This window comes from Sceloporus occidentalis, unplaced genomic scaffold, assembly GCF_023333645.1.
Source record: "Sceloporus occidentalis isolate IW3139 unplaced genomic scaffold, rSceOcc1.0.p SCAF_12, whole genome shotgun sequence".
NCBI lineage: Eukaryota > Metazoa > Chordata > Lepidosauria > Squamata > Phrynosomatidae > Sceloporus > Sceloporus occidentalis.
In genome coordinates, this window is record NW_028316992.1 from 18,465,843 (window position 1) to 18,489,887 (window position 24,045).

The 24,045-nt window shown below is 39.3% G+C and overlaps 1 protein-coding gene across 1 annotated transcript in view; it reads left to right on the forward strand.

Moving 5' to 3' along the window:
* SPAG16 (sperm associated antigen 16) overlaps nucleotides 1-24,045 on the forward strand; it is a 506,576-nt gene that overhangs the window by 72,851 nt on the left and 409,680 nt on the right. The window contains exon 10 of the mRNA XM_089477933.1: nucleotides 6,991-7,121. Within this exon, the coding sequence (XP_089334059.1) occupies nucleotides 6,991-7,121 (131 nt within the window). The remainder of the gene's footprint in view (nucleotides 1-6,990; nucleotides 7,122-24,045) is intronic.

A 24,045-nucleotide genomic window follows, 5' to 3' on the forward strand; every position in this document is an offset into this window, starting at 1 on the left:
TGGTCTTGGGATGAAACCATGTGGAACTGAATTTTCACACAATGGAATAAAGTATAACATTTCAAAAGTGAGGAAAGTTCAGAACGGGCAGCTAAACTTCAATTCACTATTTTGTATGTAATATTTTAATATTTTTAGTAAATTCATATCTACGTGAATATGCATATCATGTAACAGGATATGAAATGATGGAAATGCTATATAAATAAAGCATAATAATAAGAATAATAAGAAGAATAAGAATAGCTCAACAAGGAGAAAAATTTAAACAGATGTGAAGGAATTTTGTTCTGATCTAAAGGATATAAGAAATTCTTTGGAGAAAATGGCACGGAAAATGAAAGATGTGAATCAAAAGCTAGAAGGTTTAGAGGAGAAAACAGATAAGTTGGAGAAGACTACAGATAAGATGAAAAAGAAAAAGGAGGAGTAACTGGACAAGATAATTCTTGTGGATTTGAAAGAGAGAGAGAAATGTATAAAGGTAGGAGGACTACCTGAGCAATGCAGTGGAGACCATGACTGGCGTATTAGCACACTATTTGGATATACCACCTAAAGCTTTTAGTTGAGATATAAATAAAGTGTGCAGGTTGGATTCCTTTGTGGCTGGACAGAAGCAGCTACCTAGGAATGTGATGGTTTATATGGTTAGAAAACAAATAAGAAAAACAGTACTCTAACTGCATCAATTTAGCAAGTTTTAGATTAATGATAAGGAATTAATTCTTCTCAAAGACATCCCTCCCCCCAAACCTTTTGAAAAAAGAGAAGATAATATACCTCCTGGATGGACAAATTGAAACTGAAAAATATACCTTTCAGATGGAAGAAACCAGAAGGGGGTACACTGTGGTTTAGATGGAGAAGGTTCAGAATGAACAAAGTTGAAAAGGCTAAGGATTTTTTGAAAAAATATGGAAACAATCTAGATGAATACCAAGAGAAGATGAAAACGAGACCTTTGAAGAAGGGAAGGCTATGGCTGGTTTAGAAGAAGCTAAAAGTTTGAGGACCAATATGAAATGGATCTGACTTCAACAACAGATAAAGCAGAATGAAAACATTATTATGGAATGTATGGGGTATTAAGGAACCATACGAAAGAAGATAGCTATTTCATCACTTACAGAAATTAAAACATAATATAATTTGTTTGTGAGAGATTCATATTCATCAAAAAGATGAATGAATTCTGAAAATTGAGAAGGCACTTTTCTACTTTAACAGAAGAGAAAAGAAAAGAAAAGAGGGATTGTAATTTATGTTAATCAGAGATATCCATCACAACAGACACTTTAAGAAGATGAATGACAATATTTAGGAGTGGAAATCTAGGTTAGTGGAATAAAATGTTTAATTGTTGGTGGGGAGAGTTTGCCCCAAAAGGAACAATACCTGGTAGTTCCTGGCCTTTTGTTTCTAATTAACTGTCTTGTAGGTTTAGAAGTTTTCTAGAGCAAATTTACTAAGTAAACTTTACTAAGATTAATCATTGCCACCCGCCATTGTATCTCTTGCCAGACCTGGAATTTATAGAATCTACTAGACATGTGAGATTTGGCTGTGAGTTGAACTATGCAACTTTTTTTTCTTCCAGTTGGATTGCAAGGAGCAGTATGGAAGTTTATGCGTCTTATTTTAGATTAACTGGTGTCACCGCTAGACCGGAACAAACTGAGATTAACTATAATACATGAAGCTAGTTGTTCTTAACCATTGTTAAAGCTGAGCACAGTATAGGTTTAGGATGAATAAACTATGGTTATTCAAAAATGGAAGTAGAATTTCATATCTTTCCCTTGTAGCTATGACATACAGGATTACAATAAAAAAGCAGGAGTCAAAAACTTGCTACAATACAACTGTTCCTCATAATGTCAGGTTACCATATATCCTCCTTTCCCTAGATATGTACCCTTTTCCAGAGTGAAAATTTCTGTATTTAAAGGTATTTGAAATGAGAGTTGGGAATTTATCACACGGGAGGAATTTCTCTTAATTTTGAATGAAAAGAAAGCGGGGCCAGAACACATTCATGTGAATTCGCTAGTTCAACGAATTTACGTGAATTCGAATTGTGTTCGAATTGACTTCCCATCACCCAAAAATAGCTTGTCATTGCCCGAAATTGCGAGTGATCACCTCTCATGCAATAACGTAAAACCCCATGATTGTGCTCGGACTGACTTCCCATTGCCCGAAATTGTGTGTGGTAGTCTATCACGCAATAACGTTAAACCCCATGATTGCATTCGGATTGCCATTGGATTATACTTCCAATTTCCCTTGTCAGATAAACTCGTTGGTTTGAAGTAGTCAGTCTATTTTTTGCTCTTGAAAATATGGTAACCCTGCCATTATGTCAAACCCCAAATGTGTCTACACTTTACAATGTAGATTAAAATCTAAGTGGCAGCTGTGATCCAAGATAACCAAGGTTGGAGATTGTACCCATGTGGAGTACTTTTTTTCTGGGGTGGGGGGAAGAATGAATATGAAGTGTTGGGGGGGGGGGGGGAGGAAGCCTGAACATCTGGGTTTAAAAGCTGGAGTATCTTTGAACAATGTATATCCAAGAAGATAGTGCTAAAAAGGTTTGAGGGGAGGTAAAATTAATTTGAACTGATTCATGTACCGGATATCTAGGTTATAGTTTTAGTGTATGAATTAGAAAGCAAGGGTGAAAGGAGATGGCAGGGGAAAGATCTATCAGTACGTTTGAAAATTAAAATGGGATGAGCACTAGTTTAGGTCTATGAGCCAGAGATGCCCCAGTCATTTTTCGCCATTAGTATTTTGTTTTAAAATAGAGGGTTTTATGTTTTCTGACAGCTGTAGCCATTTATTAGAGTGTGTATTATAAGGAAAATAAGTGTTTCCTTCTCCATATTCTATATCTAGAATGTTATTGATCTCCGCCTGTTTCTCAATCTCAATCAAACAGATCAACTGCAATACTAGGTTTAAAAAATAAGCACTTAAATATTAGTATTAATATCTTTGTTATGTATGCTTGAGATATTGAGATCTTTTCCTATTCTTAATTTCTAGGGGTGATGGTAATTTGAAAAGACAATGTATATGCTTTAATATTTTTAATGAAACTATCAGCAGCCATGTAGACTGATAATTTTACAAACATCAATTGAATGTGAAATTTTTAAATCATATAATAAAGATAATGAGGATGTTAATAATTTTTTTTATTTCTTAAAGAATACTGTATTAGGTCACATACTCTTCTGACATTTATAAATGACAGTCTGTTTTTAATAAAGATCATTTAGCCGTAATAATTAAAGCTGATTATTACATCTTTCCTGCTGACTAATCTTTAGAAAGATTTTGAGACCACACTCGTCAATGAAATCCAAGGACATGTAATACTTAACTGAATATGCAAGCCTTTTTATGTAACACAAATCATGTCTTTCAAGTTATTCTGCTTGCAGTTGTTATGAAACTCGTTGCTAATGGCTCTGTTACCGATCCTATGATATGGGCTTGTTTGATTATCAGTTCGGTTGCATGCAATCTCAGGTCTTTCAAGGAATAATTTGCTCGTTCTTTTGCGATTAGAACGTACTTTATACATTGAAGCTACTCTTAAAAGGCAGTACTGGAGTACGTCCAGTAGCTGCTTATATTAAGAAATAACTGCACAGTGCCATATACCCATGCATTCCTAGAAATACCCATGTTTAGCTCTCACTGTCTGAAGTTCACTTGTTCCAAATTTAAGGGTTTATTTGCACTATAATTTTGTTGTCAAGAATGCTTTGGTGTAAGGCACTAATGTTTGGTCATGTCCACAAAAAGGACTTAAGTGCATCTTTTCGAATCATAGAATCATAGAGTTGGAAGAGACCACAAGGGCCATCCAGTCCAACCCCCTGCTATGCAGTTTTCAGTGGACTTTGGCTTATAATGGGATTTATTTAATAAATGAGTCAAATGAGTTAGTGTCCTGAAACGCTTGCCCAAGAATGGAGTCTTCAGGTTTCTGACCAAAATTTCTTTTAATAATAATAATAATAATAATAATAATAGGATTTATTTATATACCTCCCAATCACTGGGAATCCGAGGGGTTTATAACAGAGGGGATAACAGATGGTTCCCTGCCCTCAGGCTTACAATCTAAAGGACACAACACAAAAGGAGAAGGGAATGGTGAGGGGGGGAGGGGATCAGGTCCAGCATTCTTCTCTCCCTCTGAGGCCTGGACCAAGGCAGATGGACAGGAGGGAAGCCTCTTCTGGCCCTATGGAGGTGTTTTATTCACAACGACAGCCTGCAGTTCCCAAAATATGTCTACATGTTTATGTTATGTTTGTGTCAAACAAGTAATCATCTTTGGGGCTTTTCAGAAAATACTTAAACCAGTAAAATACCATCAAATAAACTAAACCAATCCACTGGATATCTAAAACTAATGCAGAAATCAGTGTGAAAACCAACACATCATAGCACCAGCATTCAAATCCTTCAAGGGATGGAAGAATTAATTCTATCAGCTGAAACAAGCGATTTCCTGTATGTCATGGGAATTTAAAATTGCCTTCTCCTGACACTGAAAGGATTCTGACATATGCTCCAAGTAAGTCAGTTTTGTGAGGCCATTGCTTAATTGTAGCATCACCATCCAACAGATGCTCTTTCTGGTAGACACCTCCATTCATTTGACAATGCAATCTAGTGAATGAAGACAGGTTGGCTGTCTACAGGAAGAAGAAATCATTCCTGTAATCTGGCCCCAATTTATTTAATTCAATGATAAAAAAAATCTGGTCAGATTGTTAAATTTGTTTGAAAAGAACAAAATACAGTGGTTAATATCCAGGTGCTAGTACCAACAGGATTAGTTCCTTTGGTTTAGCTGCTGAATGGTAGGATATGTATCCAAACCCCTTTGAGTCAGTGGGTGCCCTCTAGTTGGAATGAGCAGATGGATTTAGAAGAATGTAATAAAAACATGTACAATAAAAAATAAGTCATGGCCTCGAGCAATTTATTTCTTCAAATGTCAGCACATTGAATTTGGCATTGAATGCCAGCACATATCACATACTATGGTCATATTGGGAATGTGAATGAAAGGCCCTTCAACTTAAATAGGGGACATAGGGCTTGGCTCTCATAAGGGATGGAAACAATATTTTGAAAAATGGTTTTAAAAAGGTGTCAAGACATCCTGATGAGGAGAATCCTACACAAGCAAGAGTGTTCTCTGTTTGGAATTTATCCTGTGCAAAAAAATACATCTGAGTTTCTTTTCATTTTTTTTTTCTTTTCTTTTCTTTTGCACAGAATATGATATATTCTGCATAGAAAACAGATTTCCTGTGCGGAAAACATTTTGCACAAAAGTGTTGTTTTCTGTGTAGGTTTTGGGGGTTGTTTGTTTGTTTTTGGCTCAGAATAGTTTTAAAATCTGTGAATAGTCTTAGAAACATGAACAATATACGACAGCTTTCTTGACTTTCTTTGCAACCAAGGAAAAAAATGGTCACATTATTCATCCTAACATGTGAGAGTAAAATTTAGACAGCTTTATAGCTCTACCTTGCCCTGATGAGGAGTCATCTAATGGTGACAGGGAGTGCTCTCAATGTACACCGCAGATTTCAGTGTTTCTGTATAAGCAGTAACCTGTGGATCCATTGCTATAGGGTAGCAAATCCACTCTTAGATTTACTACTGCTCCTCCTCCTCCTGCAACTGGTAGAAACTGAATTGGACCTCTACTGGTGCTAAACCTCTAAAGATACAGGGTCCAACACTGGGATGACTCCTGGAGAGCTCTGAGCAGCTGTGGAAGGACAGGTGGTAAAATCAAGAGTAGGTTTGCTGCCCTTCTAGTGGCAGTTCCCCTTATTGCCTCCATGTGCAGCCACACTTTTTTCATAGTTACATCTTGGCATGGGAAGTATGGTCAGGACAGGATTTACAGTACATGAAATAAATAACTACTACTTCGATGGAGTCTTCTTGGGACTAGAGGTAGAGCTCAGAATGTATATGTACATAGCTCCAGGGATGGAATCCAATAATTCTGAACAGCTTTAAGAGCAGAGTGATATACAGCAATTGTGTTTTCAGCTGTGCAACCAATAAGTATGTGTAGGACACCAACTGGAAGAACAAAACAGGCTTTTCTAGAGTGGCCAGATTTTTCCCCTCTTTTGTCATTTGCCAGCTATATGTTAGATAGGGTACAGTCTAAACAGACTGTACCACCAGAGGCTACATTATACACCTTTTTATGCCTCCCCCCCCCCCCCCCGGTAATTTGACATAGGTGACTGCCTTCTATTGGAAATGAGATAAATGTGCTCTTCCAAATACTCTCCTATTGTAAACTAATGCCTAGTTTTCCTGCAGCACCTACAGCACTGACATTTCCCAAAGACACTGTATGTCTATGGCTGTATCTGCACTGCAGAAATAATGCAGGCTGACACTGCTTTAACAGCCATGGCTCCTAGATAGGGAATCCTGGGATTTTTAGTTCATTGTGGCACCAGAACTCTCTGAAAGGGAAGGCTCAACATCTTAAAATCACAGACCCCAGAATTCCATAGCATTTGAACCATGGCAGCTAAGCCAGTGCCAACCTGCATTATTTTTGTAGTTCAGATGCAGTCTATGTTGCAAACGATCCTGGGACACTGTTGTAGTCCTGAAAACCAATGTTGGGATTTTACTAGTGCCCCATGTGAACAGAAATTACCCTCTAGAACACTCCTTGAAATTTTACATTTCAGAGGGAATGTCTTTGAGCTGATTTTATCAAGGAGTTCTGGAAACTTCTGGAGATGACGGAGTATCTTAATACCCATCGCTTATACTGAATGGAATATTGAACATTCTGTAGAGGGCAATGTGAAGGTGGGAATGCTTGGTAAAATTATGATTATAATATGTTTTTAAATGCTTGTAACAACTGAGACTTAATTATGTACTGTATATGTGTTTTTAATCCAGGATTCAGAATTTCCTGAGGATATTCAAGTCAATCCTTACCTTGCCCGTGCACGAGAATGTTTGCGCCCACTGAAATCTGGAGCTTATAGGCTGAGCAATACCTTGAAAGTACATGATCTGGCAGTGAGCTGGTAGGAGACTTTTTAAATGTTTATTTTTTTACTAATTATAAAAATCTACTAATTCTTAGTCACTTAATCATATTGGTGCCATCTTCATGCTTTGCAATACAAATCACAAGCACTAAGGCTCTGTAATATAGGGAGGAGGAAACAATATTTAAGGAAGTGCGTCATTTGAGATCAATTTTTCCTTTCTTTTGTCCTTTAAATAATGAGAAGCTATCCATCCTTCCAGTCAACTCAGTAGAAGATGTGTCCATTTCCCAAGATCTCCTCTGGATCCTTTGCAATGAAAAGGGAATATCTTTTGGTTATGGAGTAAGAAAGGAGTTGTATTGGATTTTTTGTTTTTGTTTGACCAAGCTGGTTTTGGGACAGTTTGATGAGTGCAGTTTTCCTGTTTCTCTGCCCTTGTCTTTTCTTCTCATTTGCAAATTCTTCCCCAGTGGTGCCAGAATCAGTGAAGGAAGGATTTTTAGCACTTGGAATTAATACTGACTTGGAATTAATACTGACCTGTGTGGAACTAAGTGCCAGTTTTAGAACTCTTTATTCAGTTGTCAGATCCCCATGTTGTTCTTTCATCACACCCAGAGAGGGACAGCAAGAGAAATGGCTTCCCTCCATTTTGTTTGCTAAATTATGTATACCGTGCATTTGCAACCACAAGTTGCATAGAGCTGCTTAGAGTCATAATAAACAAACAGATGAATCAGCCAATCAATCCACACTAAGGAGACAAGGAATTTTATCATACTGACAGCTCCAGAAAGAAAACAAACTGAAAACGCCATGAAACTAGGAAAGCACATCAAACAGTATAATAAGTGTCTGATACAGAAATTTCCAGTTGAATATTTTGACTTAATATCTTCCAGTAAATACATTGCCTGATCTGTGTGCTGCAGCTGAAAAGACCTATTTACATATCTCAAACCTCTGCAGTTCACAGCTGTACAAAACAAGGGAAAAAAGAATGTGCTGAAAGCACTCACCTGGTTCTGGAGAATAAAAGGAAACATTAAGAAGATTTCTGGCTACTTGAATTAAAGCTAAACTATAGGATATTACAAAAGCTGTGAATCCAGGAGGTGTCTGGTAGAAGTGTACATAACAAATAGTTTCATGATGGGTGCTTATATGATACTATAAGCTAGGTGAGAATACTTTGGGAGTGGGCCAGAAATATGGATTGGTCATTTTATAGGTTCCTTTGTGAATTGTCTGACTAAAATGATGATCTGGTAGAGTGAAAGGCTTATGTGTGTATCTTGATTTCCCATAGGGACAGTGCCTTATAATTCAATCAATAAAGGACAAACTTCAGGTAATTAAATACTAATTTCCTTGCTGCCACCTGAGGCTTTCTCTCATTCTTGGCTGGCATCATACTTCTTGCACTTGCTGCCTTTGTGCACAACAAACTGATTCTTTAGCCAGGATAACTTCAACAAAAGATGAACACAAACTATCATCTCCCATTGACCATGTTTACTCATTCTTGATTTTAATTGATAATTATGTTTATTCATAGCTGAAATTTGTCCATAATAAAGTAAATTCAATTGGCTATTCAGAGTATCAGCTGCTTCCAGCTGGGCAGGAAAAGGAATATATTAGTATTAAGCAAAATTATTAGAGCTAAACATCCAAAAATCTTGTCTCGTGGAGAATATGGCTTGGCTTGTAGTCTAAGGCTAGTCTCCAGCCTGCAAGGTATTTGGTGACAGAAAAAAGTACCTAAATATAGGGGTGAGACAGATGACCCTGAAGGGGCAGCTTCAAGCTGCTCCTGTGAAAGCTGGGTTGAGGCCACGGAAACCTCACACTGCAGCCCCAATCTGGCAGTCATAATAAACAAATGAAGACAAAAAGAAGTGGCAGATACCTGACTTTCCCCATACTGTTGCAGGTTTATGGTGCTCCTGTGGTGTGCACTGTGTAAATGCCCTGCAATTGGAGTGCTGTGAAGCTGGCCCACATTTGGGTGGGTGTCATGATGCCAGCTTCTAGGTGGCTTCAGAGCATGTGGCATCAAAATACCATGCTCTGAATGCGCCTGGAAGCTGGCACAAAGATGTGGTCTGTTTCGCGTCTTAGTACAGCTTTTTACATGACCAGGCTGAATTCCTTGCCATCAGTAGTCATGGAGGGCTGATTTATACAGATTTGCCCTGGCTCTTGAAAGTTTACCAATATGGAAATGATGTAATTGAAATATTATCTCAGATTCATGTGTTTTGTATTTTCTACAGAGGACTGACTGCTCATTTTATTTGCTGGTTGTTGTTGCTGTTGTTTTTTGTAACAATTTGGATAAGATATATTTATCATGATTAGTCACAGATAATAACTGAACAATGCACAAAATGTAGCCAAGTTTCCTTTTGTAGTTATTACAACAAAGGAGCTTATCGCACCGACTTTTAATCTGACCGCTCCCCAACAGGATACAGTCGGGTTGCGGGATGCAGTCATTAAATATTGCAGTGAAAATGCTGCTAATACCATTGGGCAATTGCATCCCGGCTGAATCCCAGCTCCCAGCCATGTTCAGCCGGCCAATTTGCAAATGTGTTTCCAAATCAGCTAGCTGAGTGCAGTTGAGAGCCTGTAAATCAGCCAGGAAGCAGTCGCCTGTCAGCATCGGCGTTATTTTTCATGCAATAATTCTCGACTGCATCCAGCAACCTGACTGTGTCCTATTAGGGAGCAGTCGGGTTAAAAGTCGGTGTGATGAGCTCCAAAGTTACAGGTGCTAGGTAAAGTCAATTTGCTTTGAGGTTATTCTATACTTTTTGTTATGTCTATTTTATTATATCTATTTTGTTTGAAAGGAAGTGATATAGGTGCACCTATTCAGTTTTAGTTTACTTTATTCAATTTGAATTCTATACCTTCACTATTTTTTGGTCTGGGATTTGGAACAACATTGCTGCAGTTTGTTGTTAAGCAAACAAAACACAGACTACACATGTTGAGTAAAACATCATGTCTGAAGGTCTTTCTAATCATAGAGGTGATTCATTAGGTATTCTGGCCAAAGGTGTAGCTAACAAAGCCCAAGCATGCTCTTCTTTTTTATGTAGTAGAAAAGGATAATGTATAGGTTTTCCACTACAAGCTGTCTTCCTAGCTGCGGCCTCCCTTCCAAGTTTACTTGTTAAAGGATAATCAGAGATTTCCTTATAATAACTATAAATGTCTGTTGTTCTGTGTATAACTGCAAGGCCCTGTATTTTAATCTATTGTTATCATTAAAAACATATGTGTTGGCCTAAGTTCAGTGTTGCTTTGGTCCTGTAATGCCAGTCTCCTTTCCTGAACCTGAGGACAATAGGGTTTCCCGTTCCTCTGGAACAGGTTTATCAGATGAATGAGCAAGGAGAGAATACAGAGAGAGATCAGATCATGCTCTGTCCTGATTTGCCTGATGGAAGCAGTTCTGTCAGCAATAGCACTAGAGTCTCCGCTTTTTGATTTAATCCATTGATTAAGTCTAATAAGATTTAAGTTCCAAGGATTTTGTCTACACCTAAAGATTTCACTTTGTCATGCACATGCGTATTTTCATGTTTAATATCCTTAAATGGTACTGAATGTTAGGCAATATCATTGTATGGCTGGTTTTTGGTCTTTGGGAGGTCATCTTTTACCCAGATGTTTTAGATTGGGAGGTCCTAGGTTTGGGGATGTTCTGAGGAGTTTGCGGTTTGGTGGGTTGCAAAAGGAAGAGGGGGTGAGATGTAGGTTGGCCATTTCCCCCACCCCTAGTGTTCAGGCATATCTAAAGTGCAAACCTGATTTTCAGGAAACGTGCAGTTCTGTCCAGAATAGATTGAACAGCAGCTCTTTGACCAGGAGAGCAAATAGTGGAGCCATTTTGTCAGGATTCATCTTCAGTTTATCGATCCCCATTCAAAACATTATAGGATCCAGGCATTGGTTTGACACTTTCCCAACCTCATCCGGTTCTGTTGATGATATGGAACAATATGAAACTATTGCAGAGTGTCCATATTTCTGGACAGCAGCTCCTGTTGGCTTCATATAGATATTAAAAGGCACAAGGCCTAAAATGGAGTGTAGCAGATGTGAAATCAAACAGCTTTTCATGTTATCTCCTATATGTCTGTGTGGGAAGGAGTGGAATCACTTTACTATTGTGTACTTTACAGCCATCCTGTTTAACTGTTGTACTATGGTCCAAGATACCAAGCACCATTGAGCATTATCATTCGAATACAACAACATCCAAAATCCACAAAACAGCAATACCTTTATTGGGACAACCACAAATACACAATAGTCATCATGCAAGCTTTTGAAGCTCTGCTGGCTTCTTCCTCAGGCAAAGTTGTTAAACATCATACAGGAGAAGAAAAAAATGATAATAGACTCATAGACCTACATTTTGTCAAGATCTTATTTATGTTGTTAACAGTTAAGATTGTCTGGAGGTATGTCAGTACAGGCAGAGGCCACTCTCTTCCTTGGTGATGTGGGCACTGGGAGACAAAGAATTGTAAAATCCAGAAAATGCAATTTCAACTTTATTAGCAACAGAAAAAAATAACTTCCTTTGAGAGATATTATTATTAGGTTAATAATAAAGTCTCTCCAGAATAGAGTAGACATGATTGGGTAAAAGATTGGCACTTTTCTGGAGAGTCAGCCACGTCTGTTAGTTTTAAAAAAACAATTAATGTTGCTATTCTAAAATTAAATCATTTGTCATCCTAGAAATGAAATCTTACATCACAAATTTAAAAAGTCTCCTCTTTTTTTCCTTAAAAAAATAATGGAATAACTGTTGTCCTCCTTGGAATAGTGCATCTACTGTCCATAGTCTGCCTGGCACTCGCCTCCTACTCCACAAAGTTTCTTCATTTTAACTGTGTTGCTTCTCACATACCACCTTCGAAACCTAAGGAGTTATAGTATCAGAAAGCAAATGCTGTATCTTGATAGTTTATACACTTTTGCAGTAAGGAAAATATAAATGCAGACATACTAAAATAAGTATCTGAGTGAGACTCCTGTTCAAATTGCTTAAAATGGAATGTCAGAGTTTTCCATGTGACATTTTTATTCTGCCTTCTTTATTTACCACATTCATGACTACACCATTATATTCTTCTTTTCCTTATAAATCTTTTGAAAGATGCATAGTTCCTTCTTCTGAAAATAGTGTTGATTAGCAGCATTCATTCAGGGTGACTGAACTGTCAATTACCAATGGACATTAGAATAATAGATAGGCCCTTTCGCCATGCCATTAGGCAGTTTATGATGGTTGAGGAAGGAGCAATGAGCTACATGGCATTTGTAATACTAAAATAACATTGAACTGGGGGGGGGATCCTAATAGAATTTTTCAAGGTTATTCTTTTTAAGATCTCTAGATGAAATCATTTTATATTATAATACATATTTTACAAGCAGAGGGATCATTGATTTCTAGATTCCTTTCACATGTTATGGCATATAGGGTATCTTACACTCTTCATTATAGTTCTCCATAAGCCCATAATAAAATACACAACAGTATTCCAGAATGATCCTATTGAATGCTTACTACATTTACACTAAAAAGGAAGAAATAATGACACTTAGACAGAAAGCCCTCAGGCATAGCAAACTTTTATATCAAGGTGTGTTTCGTGCTATGCTGCTTTTCCATAGCTTTGTATACAGTGGGCCCTTCTCTTACGCGGGGGATCCGTTCTGGACCCCCTTGAGTAAGGGAAATACCGTGTATGTTCGAGCCCCATTGAAAACAATGGAGCTTGTGCACACGACATGTGTGCCACTGCCTCTTCTGGCACACAGCTTCAACGTAAGCTGAAAACTGCGTATGGAGCGCCCACATATGATGTGGGTGCACTATATTACCATGTCGGTAGTGCATGTGCAGGAAAACCAACAAGGTATCATGAGGCATCTTAAAGGTTAACAAATCTTATATGTAGCCTACTCCATCAGATTTGAATAGGCAGATATTTATATGCAAGTTTGTGGGATTAAGAAGGTAAAAATGCTGAGCATTATTGTTATAATCAGGCACTGGGAGGCAAAAAGGACATCCTGACATAGAATAGGCAAATATGCACATATACGGTGACTGAAAAATCTTTGTAACATTCAAGTGTAAGAGAGAGAGTATACACACGAGAGAGAGTATAATCTGTAGATTAACTATGTATGGTAATTGAAAGACCCAAAATGACAAGAAAAGCTTTTTTTGGTGGCAGCAGGGCGGAGGGTATAGGCAGTGAAAAGTGTTTCAATAGTGGTCATTTCCCAAGAAGTCTTCATTTGTGAAATTATAGTGTAATGTCTAGTGGTGTAATCTGTAAAGCTATCTGGATCATTTCTCACCACCAGCTGTGATGTATTTATATCCTATGTTAATGGCCCGATGATGTTTATGACATTTATTCCAATTTTAGCTTTTGAATCTTATGGATATTAGAAGGGAAAATACTGATGAGCCTATGTAGAAATATGAGTATGAGACAAATGGCAGCATTTATTCCCCTTTCTTGTTGTCTTGCTTATATTACTTTGTGAAGTCTTCCTATCTACTTACAATGTACAAATTGAACAGTCCATTTCAAATACCAATGTAGGTCATTATCACTTACTGAGTTTCATTGACCAGATACAGGGAAATGATAAGCAGAATGACAACCAGAGAAATACAGAAAATTGGTATTAATTTTGTTTCTGGGTGCTACTTCTTAAAGTAGATCATGGACATCTTATTTTTAATGAAGTTTTGAATACCCACTTTTACTGATATGCTTTTGAACCTTTCACTTTTTTTCATAAATAATATCAAACCCTTGCTAGCAGTGATTTGCTGTGGTATTGCACTAGTATTTATATGATATGCTAGCAATACTGGGCATCCATTCATTTGATTTGCAGAGTTCAGGGATGAATGCCAGCACTTATGTGCCAAAATGGCACCAACTGCACAAAAGAGGGAAGTAACAAGAGGCTTGTGGAATTGCCTCCCCACTCCACACAGTGAGGAACTGGGCACACTTAGTAGCCAGAAATCATTGGAGAACATTTCAGTCAATGGGACAAGAAAACTGTGTGGAAGTGGGCAGTGGAGGGTGCTACTGAAGAGGTGTTCATGGCCATGAAGGCTTTAAAACATTGTTTACCAATGGGAAGGAGTGGTTAGCTGAGGGCAAGTCAAATGGGATCAGGAAAAGAAGGAAAGGTGGGCCGTTATATCCCTGTAGTTCTTTTAGCATTGTAGTTTGTGCAGTTTCTATTTTTGTCTTTTTTCCTCTAAGACCCAAAACAGATGGGCCAAAAGAAGCGGCTTCTAGCAGCTTCAGGCATGTGACATGCAAACAATGCATGCACCCAATATGGCCAAAAGCTGCTCTGAGGCTTCTGGCAAAAGAACTGCCAAAAAAACGCTCCTTGGCGGCAGCCTGTTTGGGAACATGGTGATGACCCACTTTTAGAGAAGTCTATCTGGTCATCCTGGTCTCCAACCAATCGCAAGACAGTCATGGCTGGAGCGGCCAGTGGCGGCTCCAACCTCCGGTCTGTTTCACTCCTATGAGAAATAAAGAAAAGAAGATGTACAAAGAGACACATGAACAGGCAGAGAGAATTATTCCTGGTTTCCATTTCTACGTGGCACTGAAAAGTTGCCAAGATTATTATGGATATTCCCAGTAACAGGAATCAGAAGTATCCCATCCCTAATAATCGGGGGTTAAGCTCAAGATTTTAATGTAGCTAATAGGTGGCACTGAGGAAACACAGAGGTACCAACTAGGGATTCAATTCAACATGTTGGTTTCATTGATAATACAGTGTGCCCTTGCTTTACACGGGGGATCCGTTCTGGACCCCCCGTGTAAAACAAAAAACACGTATGCTTGAGCCCCATTACAAGTAATGGGGCTTATGCTCACGGTGGTGCTTGGTGGCCATGGTGCGTGCACCATTGTTTCTTCAGGCACACAGCGGCAGAAGTGGCGCTGCTTTAAGCGTATGCTGAAAGCAGCGTATACTGCACCCACATATGCTGTGGGCGCACTGTACTACTTTGGAAAATCATGGGCACTGTCGCTAGCACCACTCCCAGGGGTAAAGTCACAGAAGTAGTTCATCAAAACATCTCTCTTGCTCTTGAAGCAGGGTGTCTATCTTATTACCATACATTTAGTACTGTACACAGAATCACTGGGGTTTCAAGTAGTACAGTGCACCCTTGTTTTACGCAGGGGATCTGTTCTGGACCCTCCTGTATAAAACAAAAACCATGTATGCTCGAGCCCCATTACAAATAATAGGTCTCATGCTTGTGGTGGTGCGTGTCGCCAGTGGTGCATGTGTGCCATTGTTTTTTCCAGTGCATGGCGCCAGAAGAAGCAACACTACTTTCTTATAATGCGCCCAAGTATGATGCAGGCGCACTGTATTTCTCCTGGAGGACACTGGAAAATCCTAACTTAATTCTATTGAAGTTTCTCTAACCCTTTTTCCCTCTGACCAGAAACCAGCACTGGGCTCTCAACTGTCAAGAATATCCTTCAGTGAACTTCAAAGAAGCCCTTTTAGTCTCTTGCAGCATAAAGAGGATAGGAGATGAAGTGCGGAATGCAGCAGCATCTTTAAGACGAATTGGTTTTTATTTTAGTATGAGGTTTTGTGGATATAAGCCTACTTCTTCTGATACAGTTGTTGTTATCCTTACATCACCTGTAATCAACCTTTGATAACAACATTCATATTAAAAGGCATGCCTAATCATGTAGCCCGAAAAAGGCACCCCAGTGCGAGGAAACAGTCTGCCCATGCATATATCAGAGACTTAGCAAGGAAGCCCTAAGGCAGTGGTTCCCAACCTTCCTAATGCTGCGACCCTTTAATACAGTTCCTCATGTTGTGGTGACCCAAACCCATGAAATTATTTTCATTGCTACTTCATAACTATAATTAAATAGGTGTTTTCTAATGGTCTTAGGCGACCCCCATGAAAAGGTCATTTGACCCCCAAAGGGGTCCCGACCCACAGGTTAGGAACCACTGCCCTAAGGGCAGGTAGGCAGAAAGGTGCATCCTTTGACATTTACATTGGCCTGTTACAGACTGCCAAAATAAAGCTGCTTCGGGTCTCTTTGGAGGCATGCTATTTAAATGATGCATGGGTCCTAAGAGTCCAGAGGTCGCGCCAAAGCCACACTCCATTCCTAAGCACTGGAGTGCAGCTTTGGTGCAGCTTCTGGATTCTTAGGATGCATGCATCATTTAAACAGCATACCTCCAAAGAGACCGGAAGCAGCTTTATTTTGGCAGTCTGTAACAGGCCATTGATCCTTTTATTATTGGATGCTCTGTGATGGGGAAGATGCATTTGGCATTTGTCAAAAAGTTGAAAATCAGAGGCCATTGCCATCTGGAGGTGTCACCTCTTTGTTTAGGATGCTTGCATTTATTGTCCAGCTATTTCCATCCTCTGACCCTTCCTCCTCTTGGAAAAAATCCATTCAAAAATACCTGAATATCTGCCTCAGGTTATGTTTTACACTATGACTGTTTGGGCCATTCTATTCAGTCTAAGTTGAAACCAGGCAGACACTCTGTCAGATTTCATCTAGATGCTTAGTAGCGCTGGCCACCCCACTTCCACTAGCTATCTGTGTCCAATTCCCTCTGTAACCTCCCCTCATTGAAGAGCTTGGCCTCTGAATTTGGTATGCATTGCTTACCCTGTGAATCGCTATCAAGATCCTGGCTTTTACATCATTAGTGCTTGGTTGCACGTGTGAATGTATGCTTCTGAGTGATAAATAAAACTAACTTATTTTGATTTGCTTCTGGAGTCCTGTGTTGGGAACTGTTAAACATAGGCTAAGATCTCTGCTATCATTACCATAGCCCTCTTGCTGCTCCCAGTTCAGATAAACTAATTTCCCCATTGAATGCAATAAGTGAGTGCCCTCTTGGGACCCCTTCCAATTAGGTAGCACAGTACAAAGTGATTTATATCTATGAAAGCTCTTGCTAAATCAAAAACCAGTTGATCTCAAACGTCCTCCTTTCCCCCCTCCTCTTTTTTTTATGCTGCAGTGCATCTGAGCTCCACTAGAATATTTGTGTCTTAATATTTTCTTTGCTTATACTTCATTTGTAGAGGACAGTGTGCTTTAGCTAAAAGATAAGGAGGTGAGTGTGCTTGGTGAGACAATCCATTTCCCATTTGAACTCTCTGAATTTTCTCAGTATTAAAACAGGATATTTACCATGAGAGCCATCCCAAAGAGCAAAATCCATGGATGTTAGCACTCTTCTTCCTCTTCCAGAGCCATCCACAAATCATTTCAACACAGTTTTACTCATTACCACCAATGACATTAGAGGTTTTCTCAATTTGTTTTAGTTTGGTGCATCAGTATACTCCCCCCTCCCCATTTTCCCCACGGTTATTCCCCATTGCTGATTCTAATTCTAAGGTTTCATAGGACAGTAACAAATGATTGAAATAATGAATTAACAGCACTGTGTTATAACTCAACAGAAAACTGATGATATATTTACTGGGTCACTTGCAATATTATTTGAAATGTTATGCACATGTTTCACTTCTGTGTAATGTGCATAGGGTTAATTGCAGACTACCAGTAAGCAGTGATTAGAACTATCACAGAGTAATTATAGGTTACCAGAAGCCTAATAAATGAATAGAGATGTTGCTGCTGAAGATGCTGAATATTAAAAGAAGATAGAGATGCCCTGTTAGATACGCTCCTTATATTGTTGAACTTAGCCATGACCACAGTTTGGTCAGTGGTTCAGATGAAATTCTAAAGACACAAACAAACAGGCTTGGGTTTTTTTTGGGTTGGGCGGGTTGAGGGGGGAACTTCCTCTCCTATTTCAATTCCTCCGCAGCTCTGACTGCATTACTTACGCTGTTTGGTGAACGAGGCACATTTGCAGTCACTGAGACTTTGATTTATAATCTGTACCTGAGTCTTTGGGGATTTTGGAGTTGAATCAGGTCATGCAAACTTAAATTATTTATCTATTGTTTTGGATCTCCTTAAAACCTTGGTTGCTAAGATTTTGTTACAAAGATAAATAAAAGTTTTATTCAAGAAATAGCATATTTTCCGTAAAGAAGCTGTCATATGATTTGCACTTTTCACGTCAGCAAAACAGTAAGATGGAAATATATCCTCCACCAAATACCCTTTTCACAGATCAGAAGGATCTACAAATCTTCAAGAAGCTGTGTTGCTAGCAGCATGGTAGGAATGTATAATTGCATTTTGAATTCACAGGATCATTCTTTGCAACTCTATGAATATATCAGTAGATTTTCATCTTAGAAGACAGCTGAAACATGTATATATTTGCCTGGAGTGACTTAATAATATGGGATTGTATTGTTACATCTTGCAATCAAAAACTAAACAGCACTTTTTTTTAGTAACTCCCTGGACAACAGAGTAATGTGTGCTTTTTAAAGACAAAAAAGGAAATTTCTTTCTCTTATGATCGTTTTATCAAAATTTCTATCCAAATGGAATGTTAGGAGTTTAATGGAGTTTCTTCTATATTTTACTTTAATGTTCTACTTTCCTGTGTACTTCATATTGAAGATTCATGTTGAACTACTAGAAAAGGCAATGTTTCTGTTTTACTTCAGATCGTATTAGTTACCGGATTCAAAATAAGATTTTCCCAGAAACTCTGGGAGCATGCACCCCTGTTGCTTATCATTAATAGTGTATATGCTTTTTCTGGTAGTCATTTTGAAAACATTTATGTAAACCACCTTAGAGCTAGAATCTAAAGGTGTATGGACATGATATTTTACTGAAATGTTTCTTTTTTGTGTGAAACAAACATTGGCAAGATTTTACCATAAGAATTTAAGTTGTGAGAAGAGCCCTGATGGATCAGCTTGGAGGCTGATTTAGTCCACATCTGAACAACTTGGCAGTAAGTAGGGGTCAAAATTAAAATAGGCTAAACTCCTTTTGGCTGCAGATAAGTTTTTAGTGGCTCACTTTCCAAGTAAAGGTATAACTAAAGCTTAAACTGTTTTGCAAATAAATCATATTATTAAAAAAGGGAAATTTCAATTACCACATATACTCAACTATAAGCCAACCTCATGTATAAATCAAAGGCAGGTTCTGGGTCCAAAATTATGGGTTTTGATATGACCTGTGGATAAGTTGCGGGTAAAACTTAGGGACATGTAATAAAGGATCTAAAGAATGAAGCAAAGGAAAACAATGCGAAAGAACTTACAAAATTCCAGCAGACGTAACTGTTTGTGCTCAGTTATGGATAAGCGAAGAATGGGAGGTCAATGCTTCCAGGATAGATAACACTCTTGCCTTTCACCAGGGGATAGCTCCTGTTTTTAAAAGAGTTAAAGTACAATACTTACATTGATAAGTCAACTAAGTTTTTTTGGGTCAGTTTTTTGACATAAATTTCTAGACTTATACATGAATATATACCGCAATATCAATTAATTACACTTATTACTTAGGATTGTGTGATTTCATGCATATATCATGAGATCACATTAATGTTAAAAAATTACTTTGCTAGGAGGTACAGGTTTTAATTCATTTCTCACGTTTTCTTACTGTTTACATTTAGTTAATGGGGTGGGGAGTATTCCACTTCTTGTCACTAATCAGTTTATTGTACTCCAGAATAATGTTTGAAATTGACGTTTTCAAAATATCTTCCAAGGATTCATTGGTTAGAGTTGATAATTGCTTGTTTTTATTCAGGTTCATAATGGAGAAGGTTTGTTCACATATGTAGGTACTCTCATGCTGAAAGCTTGTAAAGCCGCACCTTGCAGATTTTTAAACTTTCCCTTATCCAAACTCTTATAGAAGTATTGAATGAGGTTTCTCTGTGTTTATTTTGATAAATTATTGAGCACTGAAGTTCAGTAACCTCTAGCTGTAAATGCACGGGGAGATCCTGTAGATCTACAGAGAAAGGATCTTCAATTAACTTGAATTTTATGTCATCTTTGGATAGGGTCAGTCTTTTGTCATATTCCTGGATCAAAAGTTCAATGTCATTTGAATATTTCCCCCCTATCTTGGCATGCTTACACAGTGGAATATGTTTCATACACATAGTAAAGTGGCACACTTTCTCCTGTTGGCAGTTTACGTTTGAACAGCCTCAGTTTCATTTTGAAAGCTTTTACTGCAGCAATAATTTGAAAAAAATAAGTTGACTTTTCCCTTGAAGCTGTAAATTTAATTCATTTAGTTGGCCAGTGATGTCACATAAAAATACAGGTCATTATTCCAAACTTCATTGTGCAACAACTCTGGAAAATTTTTCCAGTCATTCTCTAAGAATTGAATGATTTTTTTCCCCCTGGGAGCAACAAAATGTTGCGATACTCTTCCATGGCTCAACCAACAAACATCTGTGTGATAGAGTACATCATTGCAGGTGATACCATCCTCTTCAAGAAATGCTCAAAATGACTTTGAATGAATATATTTTACAACTGAAAGTACCACTGAATTACATGGTTGAAATTCAAAACTTTTTCTTTCATAACACTTGCTGATGCAATGATACTTAGGCGGGTTACAGACCGCCATAAAGTACATATTCAGTACGTACTAGGGTTAGAAAGGGGCGGTGCTTCCGCACCCCCCTAACCCTAGTACGGACTGAGTCCGTACAAAATGGCGGCGGCTGTTCCACATGGCTGCCGCCATTTTGACGTAGCGGACGCGTTGCATCTGCACGTGGCACCTCAGAAGTGACGCTACAAATACGCACCTTGCGCTTTGCGGCGTCTTTTCCGAGGTGCGAGAAGGAACGCAATTTCTGTGCTCCTTCTCTGCAGCGTCCGGGAGTCGCACCGTTTAAAGGCTGCGGTTCCCGGATGCTGCAAGCGGGGGCGGAGCCAGACCGCTGCTTTTTGGCGGTCTGTAACCCGCCTTAGTTATTATTATTATTGCCAGCAAATCTTTCAACAAACATTACTGCACCAAGGTTTTTTGTGCACATAGATGGAGTGCCATCAGTGCAAATGACCACTAGTTTTTTGTGGGGTTTTTGGGCTATGACCATTAGGTTTTCAAAGGTTATGCCTAACCTTTTAGTTACTCACTTGTTCATTTTGCGATTTCTTTTCCAGTAATTTGCCCTCATATGGAGTACAAACCAAACCGTGGTTACTTCAAAGTTGTCATCACCTCGCATGAAAATTAGAAGTTAAGCAGTTTCTGTCAAATTGGTGCTCTCATCTATTGCTAAAGAAAATAGCTGAATTCACTTGCCTTCTGATTTAACTGATATTTAAGGTTATTGGATATATCAGGGGCTTTTCGCTGCACAGTCATATGGGCCAAACTTATATTCTCAAAAACCTTTTTTTAATCAGGATAACAACCAGAAACTGCAACCAGCAAACACTTCTTTATGAATCACCACCAATAAAAGACTTCCCAGTTTCAGCAATTTCTTTAAACATCAGAAAACTAACCTTAGTAGCTGCCTCATTTTGTTAGTTTACTTTCCTGAAAAGCTGTTGTTCCCCACTGAGATTTTCCAACAGTTTGGACACCTAACTTTGTTTTCTACAATTTGCTTAAATTAGGATGTTTTGATTAAAAATGGCAATGAAGATTGTATTCTTTTGGAACAGCCTGACGAGCTTGTTCCATGCTGGCGAAAAAAATGCCTAGTTGAAATTAATGCTTCCAAACCATGCAGACAACTTTATTAGCTACAACAGGTGATCTTTACTCAACTTTAACAATGTCCCCTTGGTAGGCTCACTTCCCCAGAGTCTTTGGTGTCCGCAGTCCACATTCTAGCCTTTTCTGCCCTGGGCTACTCCTGGTACCTTCTCGGGCATCCACTGCATTTTCTTGGAGGCCTTCCACATTGCTTTCTCCAACAAGGCTGGTCCATGCCCCTGACACCAACAGATCCCCCAAATATCCCACCACTCACCGTATTGGTGGGGAAGGCCTGGGAGTATCCCTAGAAGTTGGCTTCCAACTAGTTGGGGAAACTCCCTGAGAGCTCCTTAATTCCTCGCATCCCTTCCTTTCTCCCAGCCCAGGCTTGCACTGCGAGGGCATCTTCTTCCCTGTTGTAAAGTCGCTATCCCCCTTTGTGCCCCTCACAGGGACCTTCCCAGCGCTCCCTATCCAAGTCCACCTCACCAAACCCTTCTGTGTCCTCTTACTCTCTTTTATGCCTTCTTTCCTCTTACCACACCCCTCAGTCTCTCTTCTCTTACTTTTCCCCTATCCCACCCTCTACAATCAGTTCTTCATCCTTCTGGGCTTAAGGATAGGTCTCTGATTCCTCTGGCAGGTTGTAGATCAGCTCTCTATCCTGGGATGATACTGCCTCCTGCCTCCCATCTCTTGACACAGGTGAGGGACATCCCAAACCTGTGTATGGTTGGTCACAGGAGCCAATTAGTTCCTTCTTAGAGCACATTGTAGGGCATTCATGTAACAACCTGTCATCATACTTTGTCTCCCAGCAACTGGCACTTAGTTTAATAATAATAATAAAAACAATTTCTCACCTGCCTTGCCCCATGGATCTAGGTGGTGAACAACAACAATTAACATCGATTTAAAAGGACATGCATACAAGCTGCCCAGACATCGCCTTGCCATTTACATAGGGGGCTGCTTCCAGGCACTCCAGCGGCATGGTGTTTATATGCTGCATGCTGCTGGAGCACCTTAAAGCCAGCTCTGGCCATGGCAGGTTGGAAAAGCTGGCTTTTTGCTGGCTGAAAAAGGAGTTGCTTTTTGCCTTTCCTTTTTTGGCTGGCAAAAAGACAGGTTGGGGCCACAGCCCCAATCTGGCTTCAGAGGGGGCAGCTTGAAGGGGTCATCTGTTTAGGGTGATCTGTTTCACCCCTTAGTCAAACAAAACAATACAAACAGCTTCATTTATATACTGCTTCATACTGAACTAACACTGTCTAAGCGGTTTACAACTGTAAGCTAATTGCCCCCACAAGCTGGGTACTCATTTTAGCGACCTCAGAAGGATGCAAGCCTGAGTCGAGCTTGAGCCCTTTAGCTGATATTGAACTCACAATCTTACAGATTTGAGTGAGTGGCTGCTGTATAGGCATTTAACCACTGTGCCACCAAGGCTCCTTAAAACTGTCCAAACTAATTGTCATCACTCCATCCTAGAATCATAGACTCATAGAGTTGGAAGAGACCACAAAGGCCATCCAGTCCAACCCCCTGCCATGCAGGAACTCTCAAAGCATCCCTGACAGATGGCCATCCAGCCTCTGTTTAAAGTCCTCCAAGGAGGGAGACTCCACTCCACTCTAAGGGAGTGTGTTCCACTGTTGAAAGCCCTTACTGTCAGGAAGTTCTTCCTAATGTTGAGGTGGAGTTTCTTATCCTGCAGTTTGCATCCATTGCTCCGGGTCCTAGTCTCTGGAGCAGCAGAAAACAAGCTTGCTCCCTCCTCAATATGACATTCTTTCAAATATTTAAACAGTGCTATCGTATCGCCTCTTAACCTTCTCTTCTCCAGACTAAACATCCCCAGCTCCCTAAGGCGTTCCTCATAGGACATGGTTTCCAGACACTTCACCATTTTAGTCACCCTCCTTTGGACACGCTTCAGTTTCTCAATATCCTTTTTGAATTGTGGTGCCCAGAACTGGACACAGTTTTCCAGGTGGAGCCTGACCAGAGCAGAATAGAGTGGCACTATTACTTCTCTTGATCTAGACACTATACGACTATTGATGCAACCTAAAATCACATTGGCCTTTTTAGCTGCCGCATTGCACTGTTGCAATGTATTCTTTAGCAATGAATTCCATGTAGGTTCTGCCTTTAAATCTACTGCCAGATAATTTCATTGGATGAGCTTGGAAAAG